Below are 26,596 nucleotides of genomic sequence, written 5' to 3'. Positions count from 1 at the left end.
TTGTACAGCGGCTACGAGTTCTTGTACCTGCTGTGGGGTGGCCATCTCTTTTTGGCGTCGCAAACTGTCACCGGGGTCGGTGATATCTTTGTCCGACAGTGTAGATTCTGAGATCTCCCCCTCCCCCGACTCCTCACCTTCTTCTTCCTTCCAAGAACCCTTCTTTTCCTTTCTTCGTGATCGCACCTTTTTTTTATGTAGATAGGGACGACCCCGGGAGGAAGCCACCATGCCCCCCAAGTAGGGAGACCAAGGGGCCCCTCCCCCGGGATCGACCAGGAGGGGAAAAAGCCCTTAAGCACAAAAAACCCCTGTGTTATTGTCGGGTGCCTTGGAGGAGTGGAACCAGGAATCCTTGAAGGGTGAGAGCTGGTGGAAAGTGTCTGGAGGCAACACGTGGGTGTGAACCCCCCCAGGACACAGGCAGTCCAGTAAGCGGTCCGAGGATCTGGTACACAAGGCTAGAAGTGGAAGTAACAAAACGGTAAGCAAAGGCAGTCCAGGGGAACAGGCCGGAGTCTGGTACACGGAAGGTCACAGCAAAACTATCCGGGAGGTAGGCGAGAGCAAATCCAATGGACAAGGCAGGGAACTGGTACACGAAAGGTACGGAGCAGAGTGAGAGGAAGTAGGAAACAGAAGGACGGAACAAGCGGAACAGACAAGAGGAAGAAAGGCGGTAAGTGAAGATGGGAAGGAGGGAGGGTAAGCAAGTTGGAAGGAGGGCAGAGGAGGCGGGCGAGTGAAACAAAGCCAAGAGAGCGAGAGAAAGGCAGACAGAACCAGCGGAAGGACGAAAGAAGAACAGCGTGGGGAGTCGGACTGGGCGCGAGGACCCGACCGGCGGGAAAGGCGGGTAACCCAGGAATAGAGCAACAGGTAGCAAGAAACTCAGGGCTAACGGACGAAACCGGAAGCGTTGCGACGCACCCGTGACCGGGAAGTGGCTGGTTAAAACACCGGGCTGCGGAGCGCCCAACCAATGGGAACAGAAGGAAAGTGAAACCAGGAAACAGGGGGCGTGGCCGAAAGCTGCTGGCGGACGGGTCTAAGTTCTGCGTCGTCCGCGGCTCCATAGACGCCAGGAACTCGGCGGCATGACACCCATAGGGCATAATGGGAATGGGGAAGGTGCTAATTACGGCACCGCAATCTTGCGGTGCCGTAATTAGCACCAAGGTCCCTTAGCGGGTTGGTTTTTAACACCTGCAAAAAGCAGGCGTTAAAGCACCAACCCGCTAAGGGACCTCGTAGTAAGGCGGTAATGGTTAACGGTCACCGTTACCATTAACAGTGACCGTTAATCATTACCGCCTTCCGTGTAATGAGGCCCTAAGTCTTTGAATGTAATCTAAGAACCTTTCCTTCTAACTAAATACCTAAACTTATCTAGATTAACTTTTTCTGTCAAAACCAACTCTGGAAACAGTTGATCCTTGCTTCCTTCCGCAAAAATTGAAGTTAGTCACTGAAATTGTCTTTTTCAAAGAACCAGAGCGCAGCGCCCCCTCCAGTTTCCCAGCATGTCTTGTCCCACGGAGGTCTGCATATGAATCTGCTGTCTCACCAATCTAGGTTTACTTAAAGGGTACTTATTTTGGATTTACATAAGGGACTTAATTAACAGGACCTTCCTGATGAAAGGAGGACAATAAAAGGCAGTTTAGAATTTTCATACTGTCTCCAAGTCCACTCAACCTCCAATCATTTTGCAGAATGTTCCCATCCAATCAAGTCCCTGCCTCCTGACCACCATGATGGCTTGGGGAACCCTCCTAAGGACCAATAGGAGTTAAGGTAAATAAAGTTTGAGTTGTGCCTAAATGATGCAAATAATTGAGCCAGCCACCCAGAATCAACCAGACGCAACGCCCTGAGCAGCTGCTCAACCTAACCAACCCACAAGTGATCAGTGAAACCTGACAGTACCACCTTCTCAAGCCCTGCCCTCAGGGCCTGGCTTACTAGGGTTCTTTCTATGAAACTTGGACACCAGACTCAGTGCATGAACATATTCAGCAAACTCCCAAGACCTTTCTTCGGGACCATAACCCACCCAATCAATCAAATATTGAACCTTTCCTCTCGATTTTCTAGAATCCAAAATTGCCCGGACCTCAAATTCCTCTGTATTGTCTTCAGTCAAAATCACCTGAGGAACTGAATTTAATCTGGTTCACTTAATCACTAGCTTTAACAGACTCACATGATATGTTGGATGCACCTTCAATCAAGCAGGTAATCCCAATTTCACTGCCACTGGATTGATAATCCTCTCAACCTCAAAAGGCCCCACAAATTGGGGACTAAACTTGTTACATCCCTTCAGCCTTAAAAACTTGGTAGAAAGCCAAACCAAATCTCCAATCTCATAACTAGGACTGACTTTACGTTTCCTGTCTGCAAACCTTTTATAACTCTCCTTACTGTAAAGATTTAGTAATCTTCTCTAATCCTTCTTTCATGGTTTGTAATCGCTCCTCCACGGCCGGACTGGAAATATCTCTCACAACCAAATCTCTGTGAAAATGTGGATGAAAACCCCCTACTGCAAATGAAAAGTGACATGGAAGTTGAATCCTTCTTGGAATTGTTATAAGCAAATTCCGCCTTCCACAGCTGATCCATCCATCCTTTTCCTCCATGCCAAAAACGACGTACATTCTTTTCCAGTTCTTGGTTGACTCGCTCAACTTGACCATTTGCCTCTGGGTGATATCCTGGTGTCATTAGAATCTCCATACCAAGCTCCTTGCAAAAGGCCTTCCAAAATTCCTCAATCTGAGATCACCCTACTGGGTAAACCATGTAAACGTACAACTTCTTGCAAAAACCTTTGACCTAATGTAGATGCCGTTGCTGGACCCTTCACTGGAATAAAATGAGCCTCCTTGGTAAGTAAATCCACAACAACAAGAACAACAGAACATCCTTGATCCACAGGTAGATCAACCAAAAAATCCAAAGAAACCGTGTGCCAAGGATGTGGAGGTATAGGCAAAGGTTCCAGAAGCCCAACTGGTTTTCCACAAGATATCTTGACTTTAGTACAAACTTCACAAGTTTTTACATAATTTAACATGTCCACTCTCATAGTTCTCCACCAAAAATGTCTTTGAACCAGATATAAGGTCTTTCGAAAACCAGGATGTCCTACCAACCCAAAATCATGATACCCCTTCAGAATCCTCTCCCTTAGCCCTTCAATGGGAAGAAATAATATGGTTCTCACATAAAGCAACCCCTCCCCCACCGATGTAGCCGAATCTTGATGAGCCCACGCGTCCATCTCTTCCTGACTTAAAAAGTTCTGAATTCCCTGTTTCAAATCATCATTAGTGGATATACTTGATGAAATGAAATGATCTTCTGGAATCACTGGCTTGGGGTTCATGTCCAACTCATGCTCACTGCCAGGAAACTGCTTTGACAAGGCGTCCGCTTTCCCATTCAGCTTTCCGGATCTGAAAGTAACTACAAAGTCAAAGTCGGCAAAGAATAAAGACCAACGTAACTGCTGAGGAGTTAAGGTTCTAGCTGATTTCAAAAACAAGAAATTCTTGTGGTCCGTAAGAACTGTGACCTTCTGTCTGGCCCCCATCAAACAGTGCTGCCACTCCGTGAAAGCTACCTTAATAGCCAATATTTCCCGATCCATAATGGTGTAGTTACACTCAACTTCCGAAAACCTTTTAGAGAAGAAAGCTACTGGATGCAACTGTCCTGTGCGTTCATGTCGTTGGGACAAGACTGCCCCCATTGCCAAGTTCGAAGCGTCAGCCTCAACAAAGATAGCCTAAGAAGAATCCGGATGGAGCAAAATCGGACCTAAAGTGAATTCTCCTTTCAGAACTTAAAAAGCCTTCTCTGCCTCGTCATTCCAACAAAACTTCACCACCTTCTTCAAGAGTCTTGTAATTGGCAGAATAATCTGGGAGAATCCCTCAATGATTCTTCTATGAATCCCAGAAAACTTTGAACTTCCTTCACCCGTGTTGGAGTAGGCCATTTTCTAACACCGTGTACCTTCTTATCATCCATCTCCAAACCTGAAGGAGATATCACAAACCCGAGAAATTCCACAGTCCTAGTATGAAATTGGCTCTTTTCTAGCTTAGCAAAAAGGTGGTTCTCACGTACCCTCTCCAGTACCTCACATGTCTCTTATGCTTTTCTTCATCGGGAGAACAAAATATCATCTATATAGACCACCACAAAGATGTCCAAAAATTCCCTAAGGATGTCATTAATAAAGAATTGAAAAGCGGCTGGAGCATTACACAAACGAAAAGGCATGACCTGATATTCAAATAGTCCACAACGGGTCTTAAATGCCATTTTCCATTCATCCCCCTCCCTGACCCTGACCAGATGGTAAGCTCCCCGTAAATCCAACTTAGAAAAGATCGCCGCTCCCTGAACTTGATCCAACATCTCAGAACTCAGAGGCAATGGATACCGATTTTTGATGGTTACCCTGTTCAGGGAGTGGTAATCTATACAAGTTCTTAACTTCCCATCTTTCTTTGGGATGAAAAATAAGGGTGATGTTGCTGGGGACTGAGAATGCCTTATAAAGCCCTTAGCTAAATTCTCATCCAGATATTCCTTCAGAAACTCATTTTCTTTTTCCGTTAAAGCATACACACGACTACAGGGCAACATCGCTCCATCCTCCAAATCAATTTTGCAATCATAGGATCTGTGTGGAGGTAAACCTCCAGCCTTCACTTCATAAAAAACACCAGCAAAATCATTATAACACTCTGGTAAACTTCCCAAAATCGTTCCAATTGAATGACTGATTCCTCCTCCATCTGCCAAAGCCAAATTCCTAACCCTACCCTCATTTACTTCACCTTCCTTCCTGCTCGAGAATTGAAAGCAATGTCCTTTACAAAAAGAGGAACTAAAATCAACCACCCTTCTACTCCAGTCAATAACTGGATTGTGAGAGGTCAGCCAGGGCATTCCCAAATTATCTTTAACTGAGAGGCATCAATCAACACGAAAACAATTTTCTCCCGGTGCTCACCACTCGCAAAGAAATGTAGAGAAACCGTACCATGGGTGATTGGACCACATGTTAAACAAAACCCATCCACTGCCCTCACTTGTTCCCGCATCACCTTTTTCACTAGGGGAATTCCTAAAGAATCAGCTAACCCTCTGTCCATGAAATTCCCAGTTGCCCCCGAGTCAATCATGGCAGGCCCAGAACCCTTCAATTCCCCAAATGAAACAAGGATACATTGATGGTGATGTGCGGCACAGCTGACTGAAGAGTGCTTTCCGCAACCTGTGTTCTGGAACCAGAAGACTGAGATCTTTTAGGAGTATATGGACAGTTACCTAGGAACTGCCCACTTCTCCCGCAGTATCTTTCTCTTCCTTGGACAAGGGGCCCGAATTCTTCTTCCTGTCTCTGTTCCATTTCCATTATCATCCTTAATACCCAAATCCTTTGGTTTCTCAACTTGCTGAACCAACTTGGGGTCTAACCAGCCTCTCCTCTTCTCATTCCTTCTCTCATTTAACCGGAAATCAACCTGCATGATCAAATCAATCAGAGCGTCACAGGTAGAGAGTCTATCCACAATGTTAGCCAAAGCATCCTTAAGGTCATCCCTAAGACCGCGATAAAACAATGTTGTTCTCTTCTCCTCCGGTCAATTACTTTCCATCACCAACGACTTAAACTGGGTGATGTAGCTCACCAAATCTCTATTTCCCAGTCTAAGTTCTAATAACTCTCCATCACCTTCTAATGACAGCTGCCTTTTCCCAAACATCTTTTTAAACTCCATTTGAAATTGAACCAAACTCTTTAAAATTGGATTCTTCTGCCTAACTAATAATACCGACCATGCAGCTGTCTCCCCAGTCAGATATGAGAGAATTAACACTACTCTGGCCTCTTCTGTGGGGAAACGGGGAAACTCCCTGGCCTACAGAGGAAGTGTAACTCACATTGAGTTAAAAGAAATGGAAACCTCTTAGCGTCCCAATAAAATATTCTGGAGGGGCCAAAGGGACAGATACTACTGACCCCTCCATTCCTCTATCCCCACTTGCCCTTACCTCAGAATCTTCCCTAACCAACAGAGGGGGTTGCTCATGAAGATCTCCTGCCTCTAAACTGGGCTGTCTTATAGAGACCTGTATTTGGGACACTACTGCTCCCAACTCCTCTACCCTCCTACTTAGTTTTGCATTCTCCTGATGGGAAACCCGAAGCTCATCCCTCAGTTCCCTAATTAACTCCTGCAATTCAGCCCTATTAACTAGTGGTTTCAGCAGCTCAGGCGGATCGTTCTATTGGCCTTTCATTCTGTCTGGTCCTGAATCTTGATCAGCAGGAGCTGCTGAGCTCCACAGTCCCCCCAGGATGTGTAGGAAACTACTGATTTAAAGCAGCAGGAATCACAACATCCCTGGGGAAAAGAGGAAAGTGGATAAAATAAAAACAGAACACAGGTCAGTCTCTCTCTTTCAAACCAGCCGAGCTCCACCTGTAGAGAATAAGAAAGCAAGACGTTAACATTCTCCTAGGCACTATTCTCCCCCCACTCCTGTGGCTTCATGTCGTAACAGTACCTGTGTAGTCTTCCTGAGAATCTGGAAGACGGAAAGAATCAATATCCCCACCCTTGATGAATTCCTCCAGGGTAGTAGCTTCCTTAAGATTGGATTTTTCAGAGCTTGTTTGCTTAGAAATTAGTTCACCAAATTCCAAATTATCAACGAATATTGTTCTAATGAGAAGTGTCTCTCTTTAGCAGGAATGGCGCTCTCATAGTGTTTACTGAAGTCTCTGTCTCCAACAGTGCTCTACTATTTAATCCAATACTTATTTTGAAATAATGTCTGTACTTAGTTGTTCATTCACCTTTGCAACTTGTTGGTCCTAGGATGCTCTCCTAAAAATGTTTCTGTTGAGTTTATTAAAACAACCAATAAGTAGTTATTGTAATTTAGCTCTTCTTTAATATTTCACGTTTAGACCTGTTTTCAAGCTTGCTCCATTTGACAGTTTTATTTCTACTTAGTTCCAAGCCAAATGGAAATACCTTGCGTAACGAAGAAAAAAGAAAAAAAGGCAACAGGTGCCGTATTACGAGGACTCTTGTCTCCGCGCATGCACACTGCAGCCACTATAAAGGTTTAACTACGACCGCAGCGCATGCATCAGCTGAGACACAGCTTGCTTGCCTTTGAAGGAGAGCTTCACTACTCCCTCAGGTCATACGCACGCACGAACATTTTACTTCTGAAATACCAGTCGTACGCAGGTGCTCGAAAAGAAGCGTCTCAGCTTAACTGATGCCCGAAAAGCTGTGCGCGCAAGACCGGATCACTCCAGCAATACTTGTCGTGCTCGGGTGCTCGGGATGATGCGCCTCTAAACTCCATCTCAAAAGAATATTCTTATGTTGAGCGCACCTAACTGCGTTCGTTTCTTTAACCTGAATGAACGCTCCTCAAAATACAATGTAAAGTTCAGTTAAGGCCGTAGAAAGCAGGTTTTAGAACTCAATAAACACAGTGTAAGGGCCTCATTACGACCCAGGCGGTAAGGGGTTAACGGCACCGTAAAAGGTGTTGGCGCCGTTAAACCCTTTACGCCTAATTACGAGGTCCCTTTGCTGGTCCCGACCTTAACAGCTGGTTTTACCAGTCGTTAAGGAAGGAACCCGCAAAGGGACTTTCGAGGAAATTACGGTACCGCAATTTGTGGTACCATAATTACTGCCTTCCCCATTCCCATTGAGCCCTATGGGGGCAAAAATGGGAATGGGGAAGGGCCAATGATGAATGGGGAATTACTGCCCCACCAACCTTGGAATGGGGCGGTAATTCCACCATTCACCATGGCGGAGTTGGTAAAATACCGGCGGCAAGCATGGCGCTACTAGTGCCATGGTTACCGCCTGGGTCGTAATGAGGCCCAGTGTAAGTCTTTGAATGTAATCTTAGAACCTTTCCTTCTAACTAAATACCTAAACTTATCTAGATTAACTTTTTCTGTCAAAACCAACTCTGGAAACAGTTGATCCTTGCTTCCTTCCACAGAAATTAAAGTTAGTCACTGAAATTGTCTTTTTCAAAGAACCAGAGCGCAGCGCTCCCTCCAGTTTCTCACCATGTCTTGTCCCACGGAGGTCTGCATAGGAATCTGCTTTCTCACCAACCTAGGTTTACTTAAAGGGTACTTATTTTGGATTTACATAAGGGACTTAATTAACAGGACCTTCCTGATTAAATGAGGACGATGAAAGGCAGTTTAGAATTCTCATACTGTCTCCAAGTCCACTCAACCTCCAATCATCTTGCAGAATGTTCCTATCCAATCAAGTCCCTGCCTCCTGACCACCATGATGGCTTGGGGAACCCTTCTAAGGACCAATAGGAGTTAAGGTAAATAAAGTCTGAGTTGTGCCTAAATGATGCAAATAATTGAGCCAGCCACCCAGAATCAACCAGACCCAACGCCCTGAGCAGCGGCTCAACCTAACCAACCCACAAGTAAAGAGCGAAACTTGACAGAAGCTCAGAAATGACTCCAGCCTGGTTTTAAGGGCCCTGCACATTATTGCCTTGGTCAGTCCCTAGGAATGCCATTAACAATGAGGAGTTGGGTTATGAGGTAAGTATAAACAAATCCCTTCCCGAGGTCACCTTATCTCTTAATGGGGGTGACCCCCAGTGAGATCACACTTGCCCCATCCCCTACGGAGGTTATTGTGTAGCAGGCTCGACTCCCTAGTCATAAAGGGAGTGTTTCAACCTTGGGGAGAAGAGACGAATTTCCAGGATTCGTCACATGCCCCTTCCGTTAGTTTGGAGTGCACCTCTACTGTGGTAATGACTCGGGTAACAGCGCCTCTCTCCCAAACCCATGGGGGATCGCCGTTGCCTGCTGGGAATTCTACTCAAAGTGATAGAGGGGAGTATTTCTCTGTGGTGGTTTTGTTTACATTATGCTGAAGGGGTTAGTGCAAGGGTGGGAAATAGGTGCCTATGATTAGCTCCTCGGGTAGTTGTTGGGGAGGAGACAGGATCTTCCCACCCTCCTAAGCGATACCGAATAAGGCAAAGTCGTTAGAAGACACATTTGTGGAGCTGCGGGAAGAGGGTACACACAAAGGGGGGTAAATGATCACTGTAATGCATGTATTAGGAGCCATAGAAGAGACACAAATGTGAACGCCATTTTAGACAAATGGCAGCCATCCTAGAATGTAGGCCCAAGCGTGGTGAATAGTATTAGGTGCTTGGATAACAGGTCCTTTGCATGAGCACAAAAAACACACCCACCCCTGCCAGGTCCAACACAGCCCATGAACTCCTTCATTGTTCCAAAGAATTACAGGCCCTCGCACACAGGGAAGAATGCACCCTACAAGGTCATGAGAAAGGAGCAGCACGCCGCTTGGCAGTACCCTCCCGTGAGAGAGATAGCAAGGATCCCTTCCCCCAATGATCCCGGCATGAGAAATACAGCCTTACAATGCTTTCACCACAATACCCCTGTATGCCACAGCACCACCCAAACACAGACCACCAACCCCAAAACGTTTGACACCCCTCAGTCGATCACTTAGATCAGAAGGCAAGGCTATCACTTCTCCAGAAATGGGTAATGTGTTTTGCGCAGCAAGGTGCAAAGTAGCAACTAAATTATAGCCAAAATGAAGGTGGAGGAACATGGGAGTTGCTGAGCTGCCTGGGAATGAATGAAGCGTGTGAGTTAGTGTGACCACAGCTCTTCTGCAGCCCAAGGATATGTGTTCCAGTTGTTTGCATCACTGATAAGGTAACATTGCGTAACAGAGTAGCCAATTAATTGTTAGACCAACCTCACCATGGTTGATGAACCCAGCAGCACCCACATGGATGGAGATGGACAGATGAAGATGGACAAATGGCCAGGCATCTCATATGGAGCAGATTTATACGTGTAGTACCCATCCAATTGGGATGGCAGAATTGTACTATATAATATGACATCTTGAGTGACGCTGTCTGTAGTTGTAAGATCCAGCACGTGCTCCTAGAGCTCTGAGCGTTCTCGTGCAGCAGCGTCCTTTGCAGGTGTTTTCTATGTTTTGTGGAATAAACACTTGTTACCTTTGCAGGCACATTTTGGGCCTTCTTCCCTAGCGGCTTGTATTTTTTCTGGTGTGAGCGTACAGAGGCGTGCCTTCGTAGCCTTTGGCGACAGCTTCCTTCTGGGCTGTTGAATCGCCCCTGACTTCTAAGGTGAGTGGGACCTTTGGTTATAGCTCAGCATCTCCATGATAATGCTGCACCCAAGTCCAAAATGTCTGCACCAACCAGGTCGGATCAGAATGCGGTCTGTCCGTTGCCTAAATCGATTTGAATCAATTACAGAATTAGCCCATGGGCTGGTGGCAGCTACATGCTGATGTGACAGTGGCCCTAGGTATCATGGGTACCTAGGCAAGATGGCCTCTGGTGGCCTCTTGGTTGACTTTGCCTTACCCCCTTGCTTCTCTAAGTCCCGAGAAGCCCTGGCTCTGTCCCCTTTCCCTGATTGGCTGTTGGGTGGAAGGACCATGGATGGCTCTGGGGCTGCCTCCTGCCAGACTGGCTGGAGCCTTCCCAGGGGCTGCTTGTTGTGGGTACACCCTTGGATTGGAGCCTAGCCTACCTGAATGGAGTGAGTAGTCAATCTGCATTCTGTGTTGTGGGTGTCAGGTTTTGGTTGTGTGACACAATGCCTGAGCAGCCCGGACTGAAACTGGAATGAATGGAGTGTGGTGCACTGAAAGTCTGGGGAGTAGCCCCTAAATCACATCCTGTGTTGTGGGTGTCTGGATTATGTTCTTGTGGAATCATAGTTAATAATGTGAGCGTAGCTATGGTCCCACATTAGTAATGCACTTTTGGGATAGAGGGAAAAGTCTTTTAAGCAAGTTTGTAGCATTTTTGAATGCTATATACAATACATCTTGCAATGCGTTTTTGGTCATTAAACTCAACTCTTGCCCTTCTCTACTGACATGATACAAAGAATTGCCGGCTTTGTGCTTTTGTTTTTTCCATACAGAACAAAACTGTTCTAAGCATACTGTATGCAGGCTCCTCTCTGCTCGTGTTTGAAACAAATCAGGCAGCTGAATGGATTGGTTCATATAGTACTTTGACATGAACTTTGCCAGAAGTGTTGTCTTTGAGCTATGCTACGAAAGGCTTCTCTACTGACAGTGCCTGAATTACTGATAAGGTGGCCCTGGATGTGAAATCTTTAAGTGAGGATTGGTGGAAAGGTTCAAATTAACCTCTGCTGCCCTGGTTTAGCCACTGACAGGTATATTCTCTGGACGCCTTCCATGAAGGCCTTCACCAATGGACCGTGGCAATGAAACTATTATAAGTGATACATGTCTGAGTGACCAATGAATGCGACAAGCAGTGTGCATAGTGTTTTCCATTGCATGGTCATATGGCGCACGTGTGTGGATTCGAACATCATAATATCTATCAAGGTGAGTGAATCTCCTTGATTAATCCAGAATAATGTGCGCCCCACTTGCACATATCCTGAACTATGATGGGATTGGAGAATACAGTGTGATTATAGGAGATGTATTCACATACATGGTGAATATGTATTCACTAATGAGCAAGCACAAACATGACTAAAAGCAGGAGAACTTTTATAGAGTAGAAAGCACATGCATGAGGACAATAGACAGATGGTAAAATGTTAAATAGATGTAATGACACATCTTCAAATCCTGCCCATGTCGGCTCAGCATTTCATCCTACAAATACTGCAAACGGAGATGTTTGTATTTACCAGAGCCACATTTTGTCCCTCTTCACCTTTCACCTACATCTGGAGCCGGGGGCTTGGCAGTCTTTCTGCACTGCTGAGGAAGGGCACTCAGCTGTGACTGTATTGGAGGTGAAAGGCACATATGTGCTAACTTGGGTAAAGTATAGTGTTCTGTGTGCATTGTTGACTGTGCAGAGGCAAGCTGCATGCTTGGTCTGGTGTCTACATCATGTGATGGGCCAATCACAGCCTTTTGGTAGTCACACATTTGAATAAGGTTGTAAATAACATGGGAGTGGTTTGGAATCCTTTTGAATTTAATTTTCCTGTCCTACCTTGGCCGGGTCCCTCATGTCAATGGACTCCATAGGCTTCCGCTTCTGAAGGCCACACGACTCCAGCATGGTGTCATAGTTCGTGGTCACAATCATACAGCCCTGCTCCATCAGGGACATGATGTCTTCTAGGATGGTCGGGCAGGTGATGCACTGTTCTATGTTCTCGAATATTCGCATTAAACAGTCCCGGAAAAAGGTAGGCTTTGTGTCACCGGAGCGCTGGCAGAGAAAATGACAGAACACTGCATTCTTAAAACACTCTTTAAAAGATTTCACCAAGCATTACTACAAGCGTTAACCAAGAAAATTGAAACAGTTGAACAAGCTTTCAAAGGTCACCTCCCAATTAAAACAATCCTATTTCACCCAGGGGCATCTAGGGATGTTTAAGATGTCACTTTGTTGGGTTAAATTAGGTTGGAGGAACTTTTTGAAAGGAATGTTGATGAGAAATGGCATCGCTGTTTCTTGAACGCAGAGAAATGCTTTTAGTTGTTTCCCTTTCTGCTTCTGAAGGCAGTCAATACCAGTAGTTATTGACTACATTCCGATTGGCTGAGAAGAAGTCAATAATAACTTCCATGTGCTAATACACTTTGCAACTTCTCACTCAAAGTGGGAAAGTCAGAGAAACCCTTAAACAACTGCTGATCACAACACTCCTTAAAAATCCAAATACCCCTCGGTCAATGCACGTGCAGGTGGTGGTGACGGGGGTGGGGGCCCCCCTGTGGCGACCATCTATACCATTTCACTATTTTGCAGGTGACCGGGCCGTAGGGAAGCCCTAGGATCTGAATGGAGAGCCTCCCTTTGAAGTCCCTGTAGATCTACCAATAGCATTGTGTACAATGTGAGCAGAAGGACGTCCTGCACCAACTTTGTAACCCTGTAGTCTAGCACAGAAGTTGCTTACCCGGGGTAACGTTCTTTCGACTGGATGTTCCTCCCACATATTCCTCATCTTTGATATTCAAGTCTGGTTGCAGCTTGCTTCGGAATTTTTTTTCAGAGTCGAGCATCGTGCAGCATTGAGTCTTGGTCCACAATGGCCTCCGTGGCGTCCCTCGTGAGGTTGACGTTGGTAAATGAAGCACGCGCACTGTTTGTTTGTTGCGAGAAAGGAAGGTGTAAGACACGGAAATTCTAGGCAGGAAAGAGGGGATGAATAGGAGGGTTGATGAGGAATATGTGGGAGGAATATCCAATTGCAAGAACAATCCCACAGGTAAGTAACTTGTTCTTCGAATGGATTGTGTCCTCCCACGTATTCCTCATCTTTGATAGACTCCCACGGCAGTTTGGCCTAGGCAGTGGGTGCCAATAATGTACTTATTTGTTAATATTATGGAGGACAGCCTTGCCAAATTTGGCTTCCTCTCCTGAAAAAGAATCTACACAGTAAAATGTACTGAATGTATGAAGTGACAACCTGGTTGCTGCTCTGCAAATGTCCCGCACGGGCACACCTCTTTCCAGAGCTAAAGAAGCAGCCACCCCTCTAGTGGAATGCGCCCTAAAACCTACGTGCAAATCTTTGCCTGTTACTGAGAAACATTCTGTTATGCATATTACGATCCATCTAGAGATTGTTTGTTTTGTGACTGCCATGCCCAGTCTTTGGCCAGCATGACCGATGAAAAGCTGACCATCTTGTAGTAATGTAGCAGCTTAGTGCCCTTTCCGGGTCTAGGCGAAGTAGCCTCTCCTCCTCGTTAAATGGATGAGGAGGAGGGTAATAAGATGGTAGTACAATACATTGTGCTAAATGAAACTCTGACACAACTTTTGGAAGGAAAGATGACCTAACTCTTAAAATTACTTTATCCGTGGAAAAGGAAGTGAAAGGTTGTTTGGAAGATATGGCCTGTAGCTCACTTACCCTACGGGCAGACGTGATAGCTACTAGAATGGCCGTTTTCATACTGAGCATCATCAAAGTGCTCAAATGGAGCTCCCATAAGACATTGTAATACAAGATTTAAATCCCATGATGGCACGATGAAGGGCGTGAGTGGAAATAAATTGGTTAAGCCCTTCAGAAATTGTACAACAATCGGCACTATGAAATAACCCCTCATCCGGAGATCTTTTGAAGATTGATAGTGCCGCTAAGTAGCCCTTCGCCATGGCCTCTTGCAACCCAGAATGGGTCAGATGGAGCAAGAAAGACAAAATATGGGGTTGTTTACACATTAAAGGATCACTTTTCTTTTCCCTGCACCAGCTGCGAAACGTATTCGCCTAGTCTGGTCTCCTAACCGAAAGCAACACTTCCATTACGTCTTCCGGAAGGTCCCAATCTCTATATCTCACCCTTTCACACACCAGGCATAAAGATTGAGAGTCCTGATCTCTGGATGAAGAACGGACCTCCCTCCTACAAGAGTAGGTCCTCTCTTTGGGGAAGACGAATTGGAGGGCAGATGACTATTTCTAGAAGGTCCGGGTACCACGTTCTCCTGGACAATCCAGAGCCATCGGGATCATAGTTTTCCCGAGTTTCCTCAACCTTCTGAAGAGATGAGGAATGACGGGGACTTGCGGAAACCCGTACAGCGGTGGAAACTCCCAGTCCACCACAAACGCGTCCCTTAGAGCTCCGCTTTGGGGAAATTCCCTGAAGCAGAACAGCTTGCACTTGCGGTTGACACAGGTTGTGAACAGATCCACTTAAGGGGTTCCCCAAAGGACAAAGATTCCTGAATGATTTCCTGAGCTAGTTCCTACAATTGTGGGACAATGTGCTCTGCCTGCTCAGAGCGTCCGTCACTGTGTTCTTTTCTCCGGCTAGATGAACTGCCAGAAGAGTGATTCCAGAACCAGAGCTGCATTTCCTCTCTGCACAGGGGCAGTGACCCTACGCCCCCCTCTCTTGTTGAGGTAGTGCATGGCCCCTGTGTTGTACGTCATTATCAGGACACTCTTCCCCCGTATTGAGGGCAGGAAGATAATCAGCGCTAGTCTGATTTCCCTCAGCTCCAAACAGTTGATGTGGAGCCTGGTCTCGACTGAGACCAGTGTCCGCTTATTCAAAGATCTCTCATGCGCACTCCCCATCCTGTGCGGGAGGCGTCAGTCACAACTGTTATCTCCGGCCATGATTGCCAAAAGTGTTCTCTCATGAAATTCTCTCGGCTGGCCCACCACAGGAGATCCTGGTCGACCTTGGTTGGGACCTGGAGAAGGTCTGTCATTCTGCCGGAGAATTAAGACAACTGGAATCTGAGAGCCGACTGAGGGGATCTCATTCTCAGACAGGCTTCTGGCACCAGAGAAATACAGGATGCCATGCGGCGGAGCAACCTTAGGAAGCCGCATGCCGGAAGACGTTGGGCCCTCGGAAATATTTTGGACCATCTGCAAGAGATGTTGAGCCCTTCACTCGGGTGGCGAAGCTTTTTCCCGAAGCTGAATCCAGGACTGCTCCAATGAATTGAAGCTTCTGTGAAGGTGTCAAGTGGGAATTCTTGACATTCAGGGAGAAGCCCAGCATGTAGAGGAAGTGGCAGGTGCGACTAAGATGATTCTGAGACAGTTCCAGAGAAATAACCCTGATTAACCAGTCGTCTAGGTGGGGTGTATGTGAATCCCTTCCCTTCTTATACTTGCTGCCACCACTGCCATAAGCTTGTTGAAGACCCTCGCGGCTGAGGTGAGCCCGAATGGCAGAACCCGAAACTGATCATGAGAACCGGTAATTGTGAACCTCAGGTACTTTCTGCGCTTCTGATGTATTGGCACATGAAAAGCATCCTGAAGGTCCAATGACACCAACCAATCCTTTCAAAGGGCCTGAAGGATCTGTGAAAGAGTTACCATCTTGTACTAGTCCAGCCTGAGGAATTTGTTCAAGCATCTCAAATCCAAGATGGATGGCACACCTCCGCCCTTCTTGGGTATCAGGAAGTAGGAACAGTATCAGCCCTGGTTTCTCTCCACTGCAGGTACTAATTCTATAGCACCTTTCTCCAACAGGATGAGAATATCGCTTTGGGGGAGCAGATCTGGAATCAAGGTTTATCTGGATTTTGGGGGGCAATCAGGAGGTCTCTATAGAAATGGAAGACAGTAACCATCTGCATGGGTGTAATTTTAGGGGGGCACAGGGGTGTTTGGCCCCCCTAACTTTCATGGCACACCTTTTTGTTCCCATTCATTTGGCTGGGGCACCGTTTCTTCAGATGTCATGTCCCCTCCAACATTTTCAGCAAAGTTACTCCAATGACCATCTGCTATGGTTTGTAGCACCCATGCGTCCGAAGTTATGCTTCACCAACTCCGGAGATGATATGACAGTCTCCCTCCTACAACAGACTTGTGGGTGAGGGAGTCACTTTGCTATACCACCTGCAGCTGAGGGTAACTCTACGGGTGTTCAACAGGGAGTTCTTCCTCCTCTACCTTGACGAGGGGCTCCTCTTTGGCCCCGTTGTGAGAATTCACCTCTTTCTCTAGAGACAGAGGAATAAAAACTAAAAGGACATCCTCTCCATCCTTGTGTCATGATTCCAGGGGGCTGGAAGCTCTGGAACTATTGGAAGCGTCGACTCCATTGAAATGTTCCATCACGCACTGAACGTTTCTTTCAGCGTGGTCTAGTGTTATATGCAATACAATGACTGAGACAGCCCTGCCCGAAACTGGTATGAATGCAATGTGTAGTGTTGAATGGCTGGGTACTTGTCCCAATACACACTCCTTGTTGTGGGTGTCTGAGAGGGAGGAGTATGGCCTGAATGCACTGTATGCCTGATTGGCTCACTGACTGCTGAATGTCCTTCTGAGTGATTGGTTGCCTGCGTGTGACCCAGCAGAATGAATGGGAGATCCACTAGTATATCTGGGGGCCTCTCACTGCTAGAAATCATTCAGAAGCTGGAGTTGAAACTAACATTGAAACTGAAGCTGAATCTCGAAGCCGAGCCTGAAAAAGAAGGTTGACTGCTGTCTCCCTTTGCCGAAATCCGAGTGCTGAAAGCCGTCGAGACTGATCCAAGAGAGGACCTGGTTAGATGCCCTCTTCCCATGCTCCAAGGGACCATCGAGCACTGCTAACCTTCGCTGAAGCTCCCTGGAAGTCAGACCGTCGAAAGGCTGCCGACCGGAGACGGGGACCGCTGAGGAGAAGAAAGATAAGCACCGGACATTCCATCCACCGTCGTCGACCAGGGTTTGCAGGTTTGCATAACCGCTGGAGGCCCGTCGAAGCTGTGTTGCCCAGAAGAGGGGACCGTTTGACGCCGTGCCATCGACGACTGGAGCCGCAACGCTCCTTTGCCTAAGACTTTTGATTCACGGATGCGCTCGTCCACACCTCTGCCCGCCTTATCCTGCCGGAGAAGGCCAGGCCGTCGACGCGCCAAGGAGCATCCGCCAGTGGGTTTCCCGCCACCCGAAGACCGTAGAGACGCCGGACGACTCAACGCCCTTGCTGGGCCACAATTCTTCACAAACTCTTTGCGGTCCTGAACTCTCGACATCGAGGTGCCCCGCATGCCTCTTCCTTGCAGGATGTCTTCAACTCGTCATCGACAAGCATCGCCAGGACCGAAGCTGCTGCCTCGACGCCATCGAACTTCTAACGAGGATTCTCAATGCCGAGTTCACTTTCTTCGAGGCCCATCGACGATCCGTGGCTCCTGCTTTAAAGGGAGTCACTCAAGAAGGATCCTTCGATGCCTCCTCGAGGAACTCTGCTATTCCAGGTATATTGGAGTGGTAGAAACATTATAGAAGGGAATAAGACTAATTGAACAATATATGGACTGGGCTTGTGATATATCTTTACTTTACAGGTTGCCCAGGTGGGGGGATCTCCACACAGAACTGTGCCTAACGGTAGAGGCAGTATTCTGCCAATTGTTCTAACCAACTGCTTTCCCTCCTATGCCTATTGTTGGTTACCTTTGTAAGTGATTTGTGTGACATTTAACCAAAGCACAGTTGATGCACTTTAATGAAATCTGATAATAATTGTGGTACCACTTATATATTTGCCATTGTAGATTAACTGAGCTATTGTGATAGTGTACATAACCTTGATCTTTAATTAGATAAAGACTGTGTTTTAACTAATACAGTGTGTGGACATTCCTTTGTGGGGGTTCGGGGACTACACTGTACTTAAGAACCAGCCTGCATTACCTCCTGAGAAGCTAGGCCCTGACTGCTCGTCCATTGCTACCTTAAAGAGAATCTTGGCTGGGGTCCTCTGTGCCTCTCCTCTACCATATAGAGAGCAGAAGTACAGACCGCCCTCCAGTCTTTACACGTGTCGACACAGATGCGGACTGAGTCAGGTTGCTTCGGTTTCCAGGCCACCACAATAGGGGAGACCCATGAGATGGGACCATCTACAGGCTCCATTATGTCAAGTTGAACAAGGTTATTCAACTCTCGTTCCACCTGTTCCCTCAGATGGAAGGGAATGCGCTGATGTTTTAAGGAGATCAGCTGTACAGTCTCATCTATGTGCAGGCAAATTGGCTCTCCTTTCAGTTTTCTGATGCCAGAGAAAATATCCACAAACTTCTCCATCAGCAACTGTACGTCCTCCACATACACCCCAAATGCAATACTCATGATCTGTAGGGTTTCAGCAGCTGCACAAGCCAACAGTCTGTCCTGACGGACTTTGGTGATAAAGAATCTCGCCTTTATTCTCTTCCCCTCATGAGACACATTGGTGAAGAACATTCCATCTTTTGGTAGGGTGTCTTTTCCACCAAAAGTAAAAATGTGCCCCTGGGTATTACCCAAACACAGTGGACCCTCCAGCGTGGCATGATGAGCATGGACCCTGATATTTACTGAGGCCCCAGTATCAATGAGGAGACAGGGATTTGCGTTCCATCACCGGGTCTGGTGGTTTCTTTTCTTGCTAATTTTGCGCACACTTGAGATGAAAAAACACCTTCTCCATCATCCTCCTCAACGAAATATCTCTTTCTCTTCTGCAGCGGGCTCAACCTGCACCACCTTTTGAGGTTGCCTTGCAGTCGATGGTCGAGGTGTGGCTGGACCTCGGGTGGCATAGCTGGTACTGGAGCTTCAGCACACCCTTGCAAAATGGTTAGCCACGCCACATCACTGCATGTATGTCCTTTCACCAGACAGCAAGTGGAGAGTGGCAGATCATACCCACACTGCAGGCATTGGGATGTCACCTCGGCATGTTTTTCGCATCGTGGCCACACACTTTTCTTCACAGGTCTGGACACTTGTCGCCTGCTCATGGCAAACAAATCCACAAGTTTGACGGTCTTCACAGCAACGTTCATCTTTGAAACACGCACATCCACCAATTCATGGGATCAGCCCAATTTGAGAATCAACGTGATGCCCGGGTCTCTCAAAATGTGCCTCAGTATCACCTGTTGACGAACCACCTCCTCTTCATTGGCCCATGCACACGATAGCGCCAGATGCTGCAGTCTGCCATGAAACGCATCAAGCGGTTCTTCCTGCTTCTGTTTGGCTGAACTCATCACAAACCGTTCATAATCGATATTCACCATTGGGGTGATATAGTACCTCAATGCCACCTGGCCCGCCAAAAAGGAGTCATCCGTAGGTCGTAACATCTTGAAAATTGTATGTACTGCCGGTCCGGCTGAGTACAGTAGCGTGGACCTCATGGCATGGTCAACAAGTACCCCCGTGGATTCAAAGCACATGACCAGCCTCTCCAGCCACATGTTCCATCGTGGGCACAGGCTAGAAGGGGCACCAGAAACATCCAACTCCACAAGAGGGGCTAGTGAGCCCTGCTGTCAAGGTGGTTGTACTGCTTCAGGGGCTGCATCAGCGTTGTCCACCATGGCAGCACTTGACCCTGACGATGGTCACACCATCTGGGCACACACTCACTCCAACAGGAGACACAACTCAGGGCAGCAGACAACAGGAAGCCTGCAAGGATCATGGATCCACAGACACCACTCCACAACTAAAAATGAATGCAGAGAAGAGAGGGAAAAGAAAATGCCTCCCTTGTATTCATTTCCACAAGGTGCACAAGCACTCCCCAGAGGAGCCACATTGCCAATGTTATGGAACACTGAGCTCCCATACAGAGACATGGGCAGAGCCACAACTGTCTTGTGCTCTGCTCATGCACTACTGATGTTCCTTGCGTGGCGCCCCTTGCATTGGGTTGATGCGCTGGCGTATGCATGACACAGTCTCTTAAAGAGACCTTACAAGTTGGCCCTGGGTCCCTGATCTCAGCTCCATACCTTCCGCTTTCCACTTTCTGTCTTTCCGTCTCCTTCCGTGTTGTTTCTGCACCACGTAATTCATGCTAGCCTACTTAGCTCCTCACCCTTCTCAACTTTATCATTTGTTTTTAATCATTTATTTTGTATATGGTGCGCGGTGCCTAGAATGTTGGAGGCTGACGGAGGCAGCTGGTGACGAGCGCGCTTCTGCCTGACTCCACGCTTGCATGAGCATTCCTGGTGCAGCTTGTTCGCTGGCAGCTGGTGTGTCCCGCTGCTGCGTCCCGAGGTGGAGAGACGTAGCTCCTTCTCCAGGGTAGGGGAGCTCACTGGGGAGATCATTGGGGCATCCTTGACTACCCGTGGCGGTAAGCATACCGTCTTAGCTTTCCCTTTGACGCTCCGGATAGTCGGGGCGCAGGAACCTAGTTTGTGCACCGGCTCAATCAGCGTGCAGGCATGCCCTATCGCGGCACTCGCTGTTTCAGTATTCTGGGCCTAGTAGTGTAGCACGCATTGACGTTTGTCTGGTGCTTTAGAAGGCTGTTTTCTCCTGATATCTTTAGTAATTAAGTGGTAACCTACTCTGTGTACTTTTCTGAAATGCCTACCACAAGAACCAACATTAAAAAAGCTGCCAAAATATGCATTTTACCAGCAGCCAGCTGTACTTGGTTTTTCTAATACCACCATCACTGGAGCCAATGTTTGTAAAGTGTGTATATAATTCCCCGCACGCCCCCTCAGCATCCACCCCCTCAGTGTCTGCTCATAAGACCCCCCGACCCTGACCAGGAATTCTCACTTGGCTGAGGCTTTGGCACTGAGTCCACGTAGGACGCAGAGACTGCGGTAAGAGGGATCATTCACGTCTACCAATAAGGTTGACACTGGCTGTTTGCAGGATCCTGATGCCGGTCCGCCCCGTTTAGGGATGACTACTGACATAGAACAGAGGATGAACCTCTCTGGGAAAACCCTCCATGAAGGATGTGCCCAAGTGTTTGATACGCCTGGGTCTTCTCTGAGGACTGTTAAAGAGCTGTCCAATAAGTCTGCCATATTGGGAAATGTGTCTGTGGAATTTCCTGAGTGGATATGCTCAGAGTTATCAGAGACTAAATCGGAACAATCTGGGCAATTTGACCCGAGTAGTCTGACGCAATGGTTGCCTATTAGAGACAAACTAATTGAAGAGCTTAACTCATGTAAAACATTACAGCCTTTTGATACTGGATAAATGTGATGGATAATCTGGCAATTTCATCCGGGGAAAGTAGATATCAGGATCAGATAGGATACAGGAGAGAAAAGAGAGACCAGATATTGCAAACTATGTTGGGACTGTGTCGGAAGTGGCTGTGGGCTGTGCAATTGTGAGACGCAGTGCGCAACGCGGCTTGACGCTCTGAGATCAAGGTCCTTTCCTCTAGGACAAAGGAGGACGGAAGAAGGTCTGCTGGCTGGATGCCTGCCTGCCTAGTGCTACACGTTGCTCTTGGGAAAGCTCCCATGGAACCTGGTGGAGGCTGGCAATCCGAAGCTTGAGGCTTGATCGGAAGAGATTTGTGAAGCGAGCCTTAGGGTCATAAGATCCAGAGATCTCAGTGCGTTTGGTGAGTGTCAGCGGACACTGCTACTGTGCCTTTAAGCGGGGTGCTGACCATCAAGTATCCAAGTATCCAACAACTCTTCTTTGTCATTTTACGGCACACTCACGCTCCTCAGGCTCTTACTTTCATTGCTGAGGTTTGTGCGACACACAGTGCTTATTTTTTCTTATTTCTTCTTTAATACAGGAGTGCGCACAGGAGTGTGGATAACAGAAGTGTCAATAGCATGTCGCAACCCGGGTAATTTAAGCAGGATTGTTGCTGGTTACTTCTTTTCAGATTCTTGCAATTTGCTTACGTGTTTATCCTCGGATGGGAGTGTGTGCAGGAGTGTGAACCAATTAAGTCACATTCATAGCCTGCCATAGCCCGCAAGTTTATAAGCTGTATGCTCTCTATCTTATTCCCTTGCTCCGTTTGCTGGTTTTACTGGGAAAGTTTTATCTTCGCTTGCGATTTTTCTGCTACTGCAACATATCTACCTTGGGAGTGCTTCTCCTGTGTGGTGTGTAACTCTACTCTTTGAAGTCAAATCTAATCATCTCTGGACATTCAGTGATTGACAGATCTTACTCCCTCTCTGGAAGCATTCCAATTATTAATCTTGCTATCCGGTTGCTACAATAGGCTAGTACATGAGAGAGGAGACACCCTAGCTGAGCTTTTATCAAATCATTAGCTCACAAAATTATTGGTGGTGAGATGGTCTGATTTTGTTCTTCCTTATTGTGCTTCTAAACGTGTGATCGAACGCTGGTAAAAGGGAGAACAACCTGTACATTAATTGATGATTCACCATTGCCTAACTTAAGTCTGTTGTGAAATTCACAAATGTGTTATCCTTTGGTATGAGGTACTTCTTCTCACTAAAGGCTTTGGTATTTGGAGTCTATAAAGTCACGTTACTCTAGGTGGATGTGATTAAAAAACCTAGAAGGTAATTCTTTTAAAAAAATGTTTTAAAAAGTCTTCCGGATGAGTTTGGGTGGATGTCTTGTGAATCATCAGTGCACTATCCAGCAGAGACGCTACATGACTTCACAGTCTGCACAACCAATCTTAATTTCACTATTCATTTAAAATAGTTTTTATTCTTTAAAAGTTGTTTGTGTCCTATTTGTACAGATGATTATTGGCCTTAGAAGTGGCAAACCTCTCACTGGTAAAACACCATCGACAAGTGCAAACATGAATACATCCTTAGACTCACTGAAAAGTTCTAACAGAGTATGCTTGAATCATAAAAGCACTCCAACGAGGCAACTACCTAAGAAACATATCACCAGTGATGATAGTGTTACTACAACGATCACTGACTTGACCTCCTCAGAACCCACACGGGTAGATGTTCAAGCGCAGATTCATCGTCTTTTCCCTATGCAACCCGAATCCCTTCTCCTGTTCATTACATTAAGTAAATGCTTTAGATCCATTAGAGAATAAAAATGGCTAGCAAGGGCTTCTGTGCACTTACTGATGTATGCTCTCAACTGCGTGGGAAATTATATTGTGTCCAATGTTTCTATGCTGTCCCCAGTAGTTATGGCAGACTTGAGTAAGAGGGTAAGACTATCACTAGGCCCTCATGTACCAAGAGCTCAACTACCTGGGTCAATAGATGAAATATGCCTTTTTACCAATGCAAACACCAGGACATTAAGGACGATTCTCAGCTTGCTGCCAGGTCAACTAACTATTCTTTTGACCATTCAGAGTGAAGTTCTCCCATCAAACGATTCACAGATGCACAACAAGAGATTTGTTCCTGTAAAAATGGCCCGCTCATTAATAAACTTCGGAGGGAATCCCCTACAAACATATCCTCGTCTAATATCAACTTATCACAAGACTGGAATACTCCTGACAGGTACTCATTCCCGGTTCTAACAAGAATTCTAAACTTGCTGGATGAGGAACATGACGTAACTCATTATGAGATTCAGGAGGTCAACACTACCCTGTCAGATATACTTGCTAAAATGTACAAACTGGAGGGATTTATCTGCGCGCAAGAATCCCGAATAAATACTACACATGGAAACTGACTCCAACATAAAACATGCTTGGCACATGTCTAAAATTGCCAAACTGATGTGACCTATACCTCTACTCAATCCTCACAAACAACTTCCTCCAAACTTTCTCAAGTTAATGCTACACTGTTGAGAGAGAATGTCATTCAGGGTTCTAATAATTTCTCTGATGACACCTTACAACTCAACGGCAAAGATTTGTGGGAAACTGTAAACACCATTTTGGCCAAGATTACAGTACTGCGCTAAATATAAAAGCACTGCAGGTGCTAGCCAATAATGACTATCAGCAACGGGTGATGAGGTCGCAAGATATGATCTCGATGCCCCTAATAGTGCTTCACCTCTGACCGATTTCATAGAACAAATGGATAGAACCATCGAACAGAAAGTGATGAACAAATCTCCATCTTCATCTATTACACAAAGTTCTGCCGCACCTGACGCTTTCTTCTCTCGAGGAATAAAGCACAACGAACTTAGAGCTCAGAAAAGAAGAGCTAACAGGACTAAGCAAACTGATCCATTATCAAACAAATCTAAAAATATGCAACCGATTAAAATATCAGGCCATAACTCCACCATCAAAAATCTATGCAATTTGTCCAAAGGTGATGAGATTATAGATCTTCAACAGAAACACGAGCAAAAGACAAAACACACGCACACATCTGCTGATATGACTTACTGAAGACACCAATACCAATCTTATTACCAATCGGACAAAAGAAAATGATTCCCCCAAACCTTCACTCAATGCAGTAGTGGTTAATGCACAGGAACTATCGGACAATCAGTCGGTGGAATCAGTGTCTGTGCCGGTGCAGCTTTTTACTGATGGAACAGTTATTACACAGACCACGCTGTCTAATTTCTTCCCTATTATGGGAAAAAAAACTTTACGTGCTGATCTGGCATCTATGGCAATGGCCAAATCCACTAAAAAGATATCCAAAATCGCTGTAGAGCCGGTTTCCCAGATAAACAGTTTGTAACATTATGGAAAAAAGTTGCATCTGAAGGTGAAACTACTAACATCCACGTAGCAGATCCCACCACCGAGTCAGACCATGGATCTTCTCAACCTGTTTCTACTAGCATTCTTGGGTGGGAAAGTGATATTAAAGTAAATGGAAAGACAAATCCGCCTGAACCCAGAGATTAAAGGTCTTCAAGTGGGCTCTTCCCAGCGCAAGATCGCACTTTATGCCGATGACGTGCTATTATCCATCACAGACATTTCTGCCTCACTGAAGCCAGCCCTGGATGAGATCCTGGGGTTTGGGAGGGAAATCAGTGGTCCTAGGGGTTGGGTTGATGCCGGGGGAGCAGGAAACCCTAGAAGCAATATGCCCGATGCAATGGAGGGAGTAGGCCATTTCTTGTCTTAGGGTTCAGATTCCCACCCGCCCAGGGGATGTCTATCAGGCGAAGTTCCCCCCACTTTTCAAAGAGCTGGAGAGAGACTCCTCCCACGGTTCCTCTATGCTTGCTCCTCCCTGCCCACCACAATCCCTTTGCTCCCTCTGCGGCACCTGCAGAGGAAGATGCTCTGGTTTATTTGGAGGGGTAAAAAATTGTGAATCCCCCTGAAGAGCATGATGGGCAGTTCCAGGTTGGGTGGATTGGGGGTCCCCAACCTCTGCAAGTACCAGATAGCAGCACAGCTGGCCCGCATTCAGGCTTGGGTCATTGCCTCGAGGTGCCAAATATGGGTAGAGGTGGAGTAATCTCGTTTGCCCCTCCCCCTGCATTTCCTTCCATACTTCCCTCTCCCCCTACGCTGCACCTGCCCGGGAATCCTATCTTCTACTAAACACACTCTGAAACCATGGGACTGGGCTCTAAAACACAAGGGTGTTCCCAAGGGGTCTGGGCCCCTCCTCCCCACTCTTCCATAACCTGGCCTTCTCACCAGGATCCTGCCCTTCGAATTTTAGGAACTGGGTTGCGGGAGGCCTGGAATCCCTGGGCCAACTCTTTGAGGGGGGCCAGCCATGCTCTTTCGAGCAATGCAAGGCAGCTTTTCAACTGGAAGAAGCAGATAGATTTGCCTATTCGCAACTCCGACACTGGTGCTCCCACGCATTGACCCGATCAGCAGCGCTTCGCGCCGTCAGCTTCTTTGAACTCACAGTAAAAGACCTACCATCACGAGGGAAAATCTCTACCCTCTACAAGCTACTGCAAGAAGACACTCTCTATAAGTAACTTTGGGAGGCGGACCTGGGCCACCCCATAGAGGACCAGACCTGGATAGACATCTGGTCGAGAACACACTCCTCCTCCTTTTGGGTTACTGACCGGGAGTGCGCTTACAAGTTGCTCCTGCAATGGTATTACCCCCTCTCTGCTTACACCACTTTCACCGGGCCTTGGACCTCCTATGCTGGCACTGATGTGAACTCCCAGGGTCCTATTTTCACATGTGGTGGACATGCCCAGTGGTGAAGGAGTTCTGAACCCAATGTATTGCCACAATAAAAGACATCACCCAGGTGGCGATCCCTTTGTAGCCTGAATTCGTCCTCCTGGGAGACCCAATTCCGGGCACCTACCGGAGATCTGGCAGAATGGCCGCCCT

General features: G+C 46.8%; 1 protein-coding gene across 6 annotated transcripts in view; it reads right to left on the bottom strand.

Annotated features, from left to right (window-relative positions):
* Positions 1 to 26,596, bottom strand: part of LOC138579456 (protein FAM118A-like) — a 334,356-nt gene that overhangs the window by 176,610 nt on the left and 131,150 nt on the right. For all 6 annotated transcript variants that reach the window (XM_069649790.1, XM_069649786.1, XM_069649789.1 and 3 more), the window contains exon 4: positions 12,142 to 12,363. In XM_069649790.1, the coding sequence (XP_069505891.1) occupies positions 12,142 to 12,363 (222 nt within the window). The remainder of the gene's footprint in view (positions 1 to 12,141; positions 12,364 to 26,596) is intronic.

Source organism: Ambystoma mexicanum, chromosome 3p (assembly GCF_040938575.1).
Source record: "Ambystoma mexicanum isolate Mex_15411 chromosome 3p, UKY_AmexF1_1, whole genome shotgun sequence".
Classification (NCBI taxonomy): Eukaryota; Metazoa; Chordata; class Amphibia; order Caudata; family Ambystomatidae; genus Ambystoma; species Ambystoma mexicanum.
Note: the sequence above shows the minus strand (reverse complement) of the source record. Positions and strands in the feature narration are given on the sequence as shown.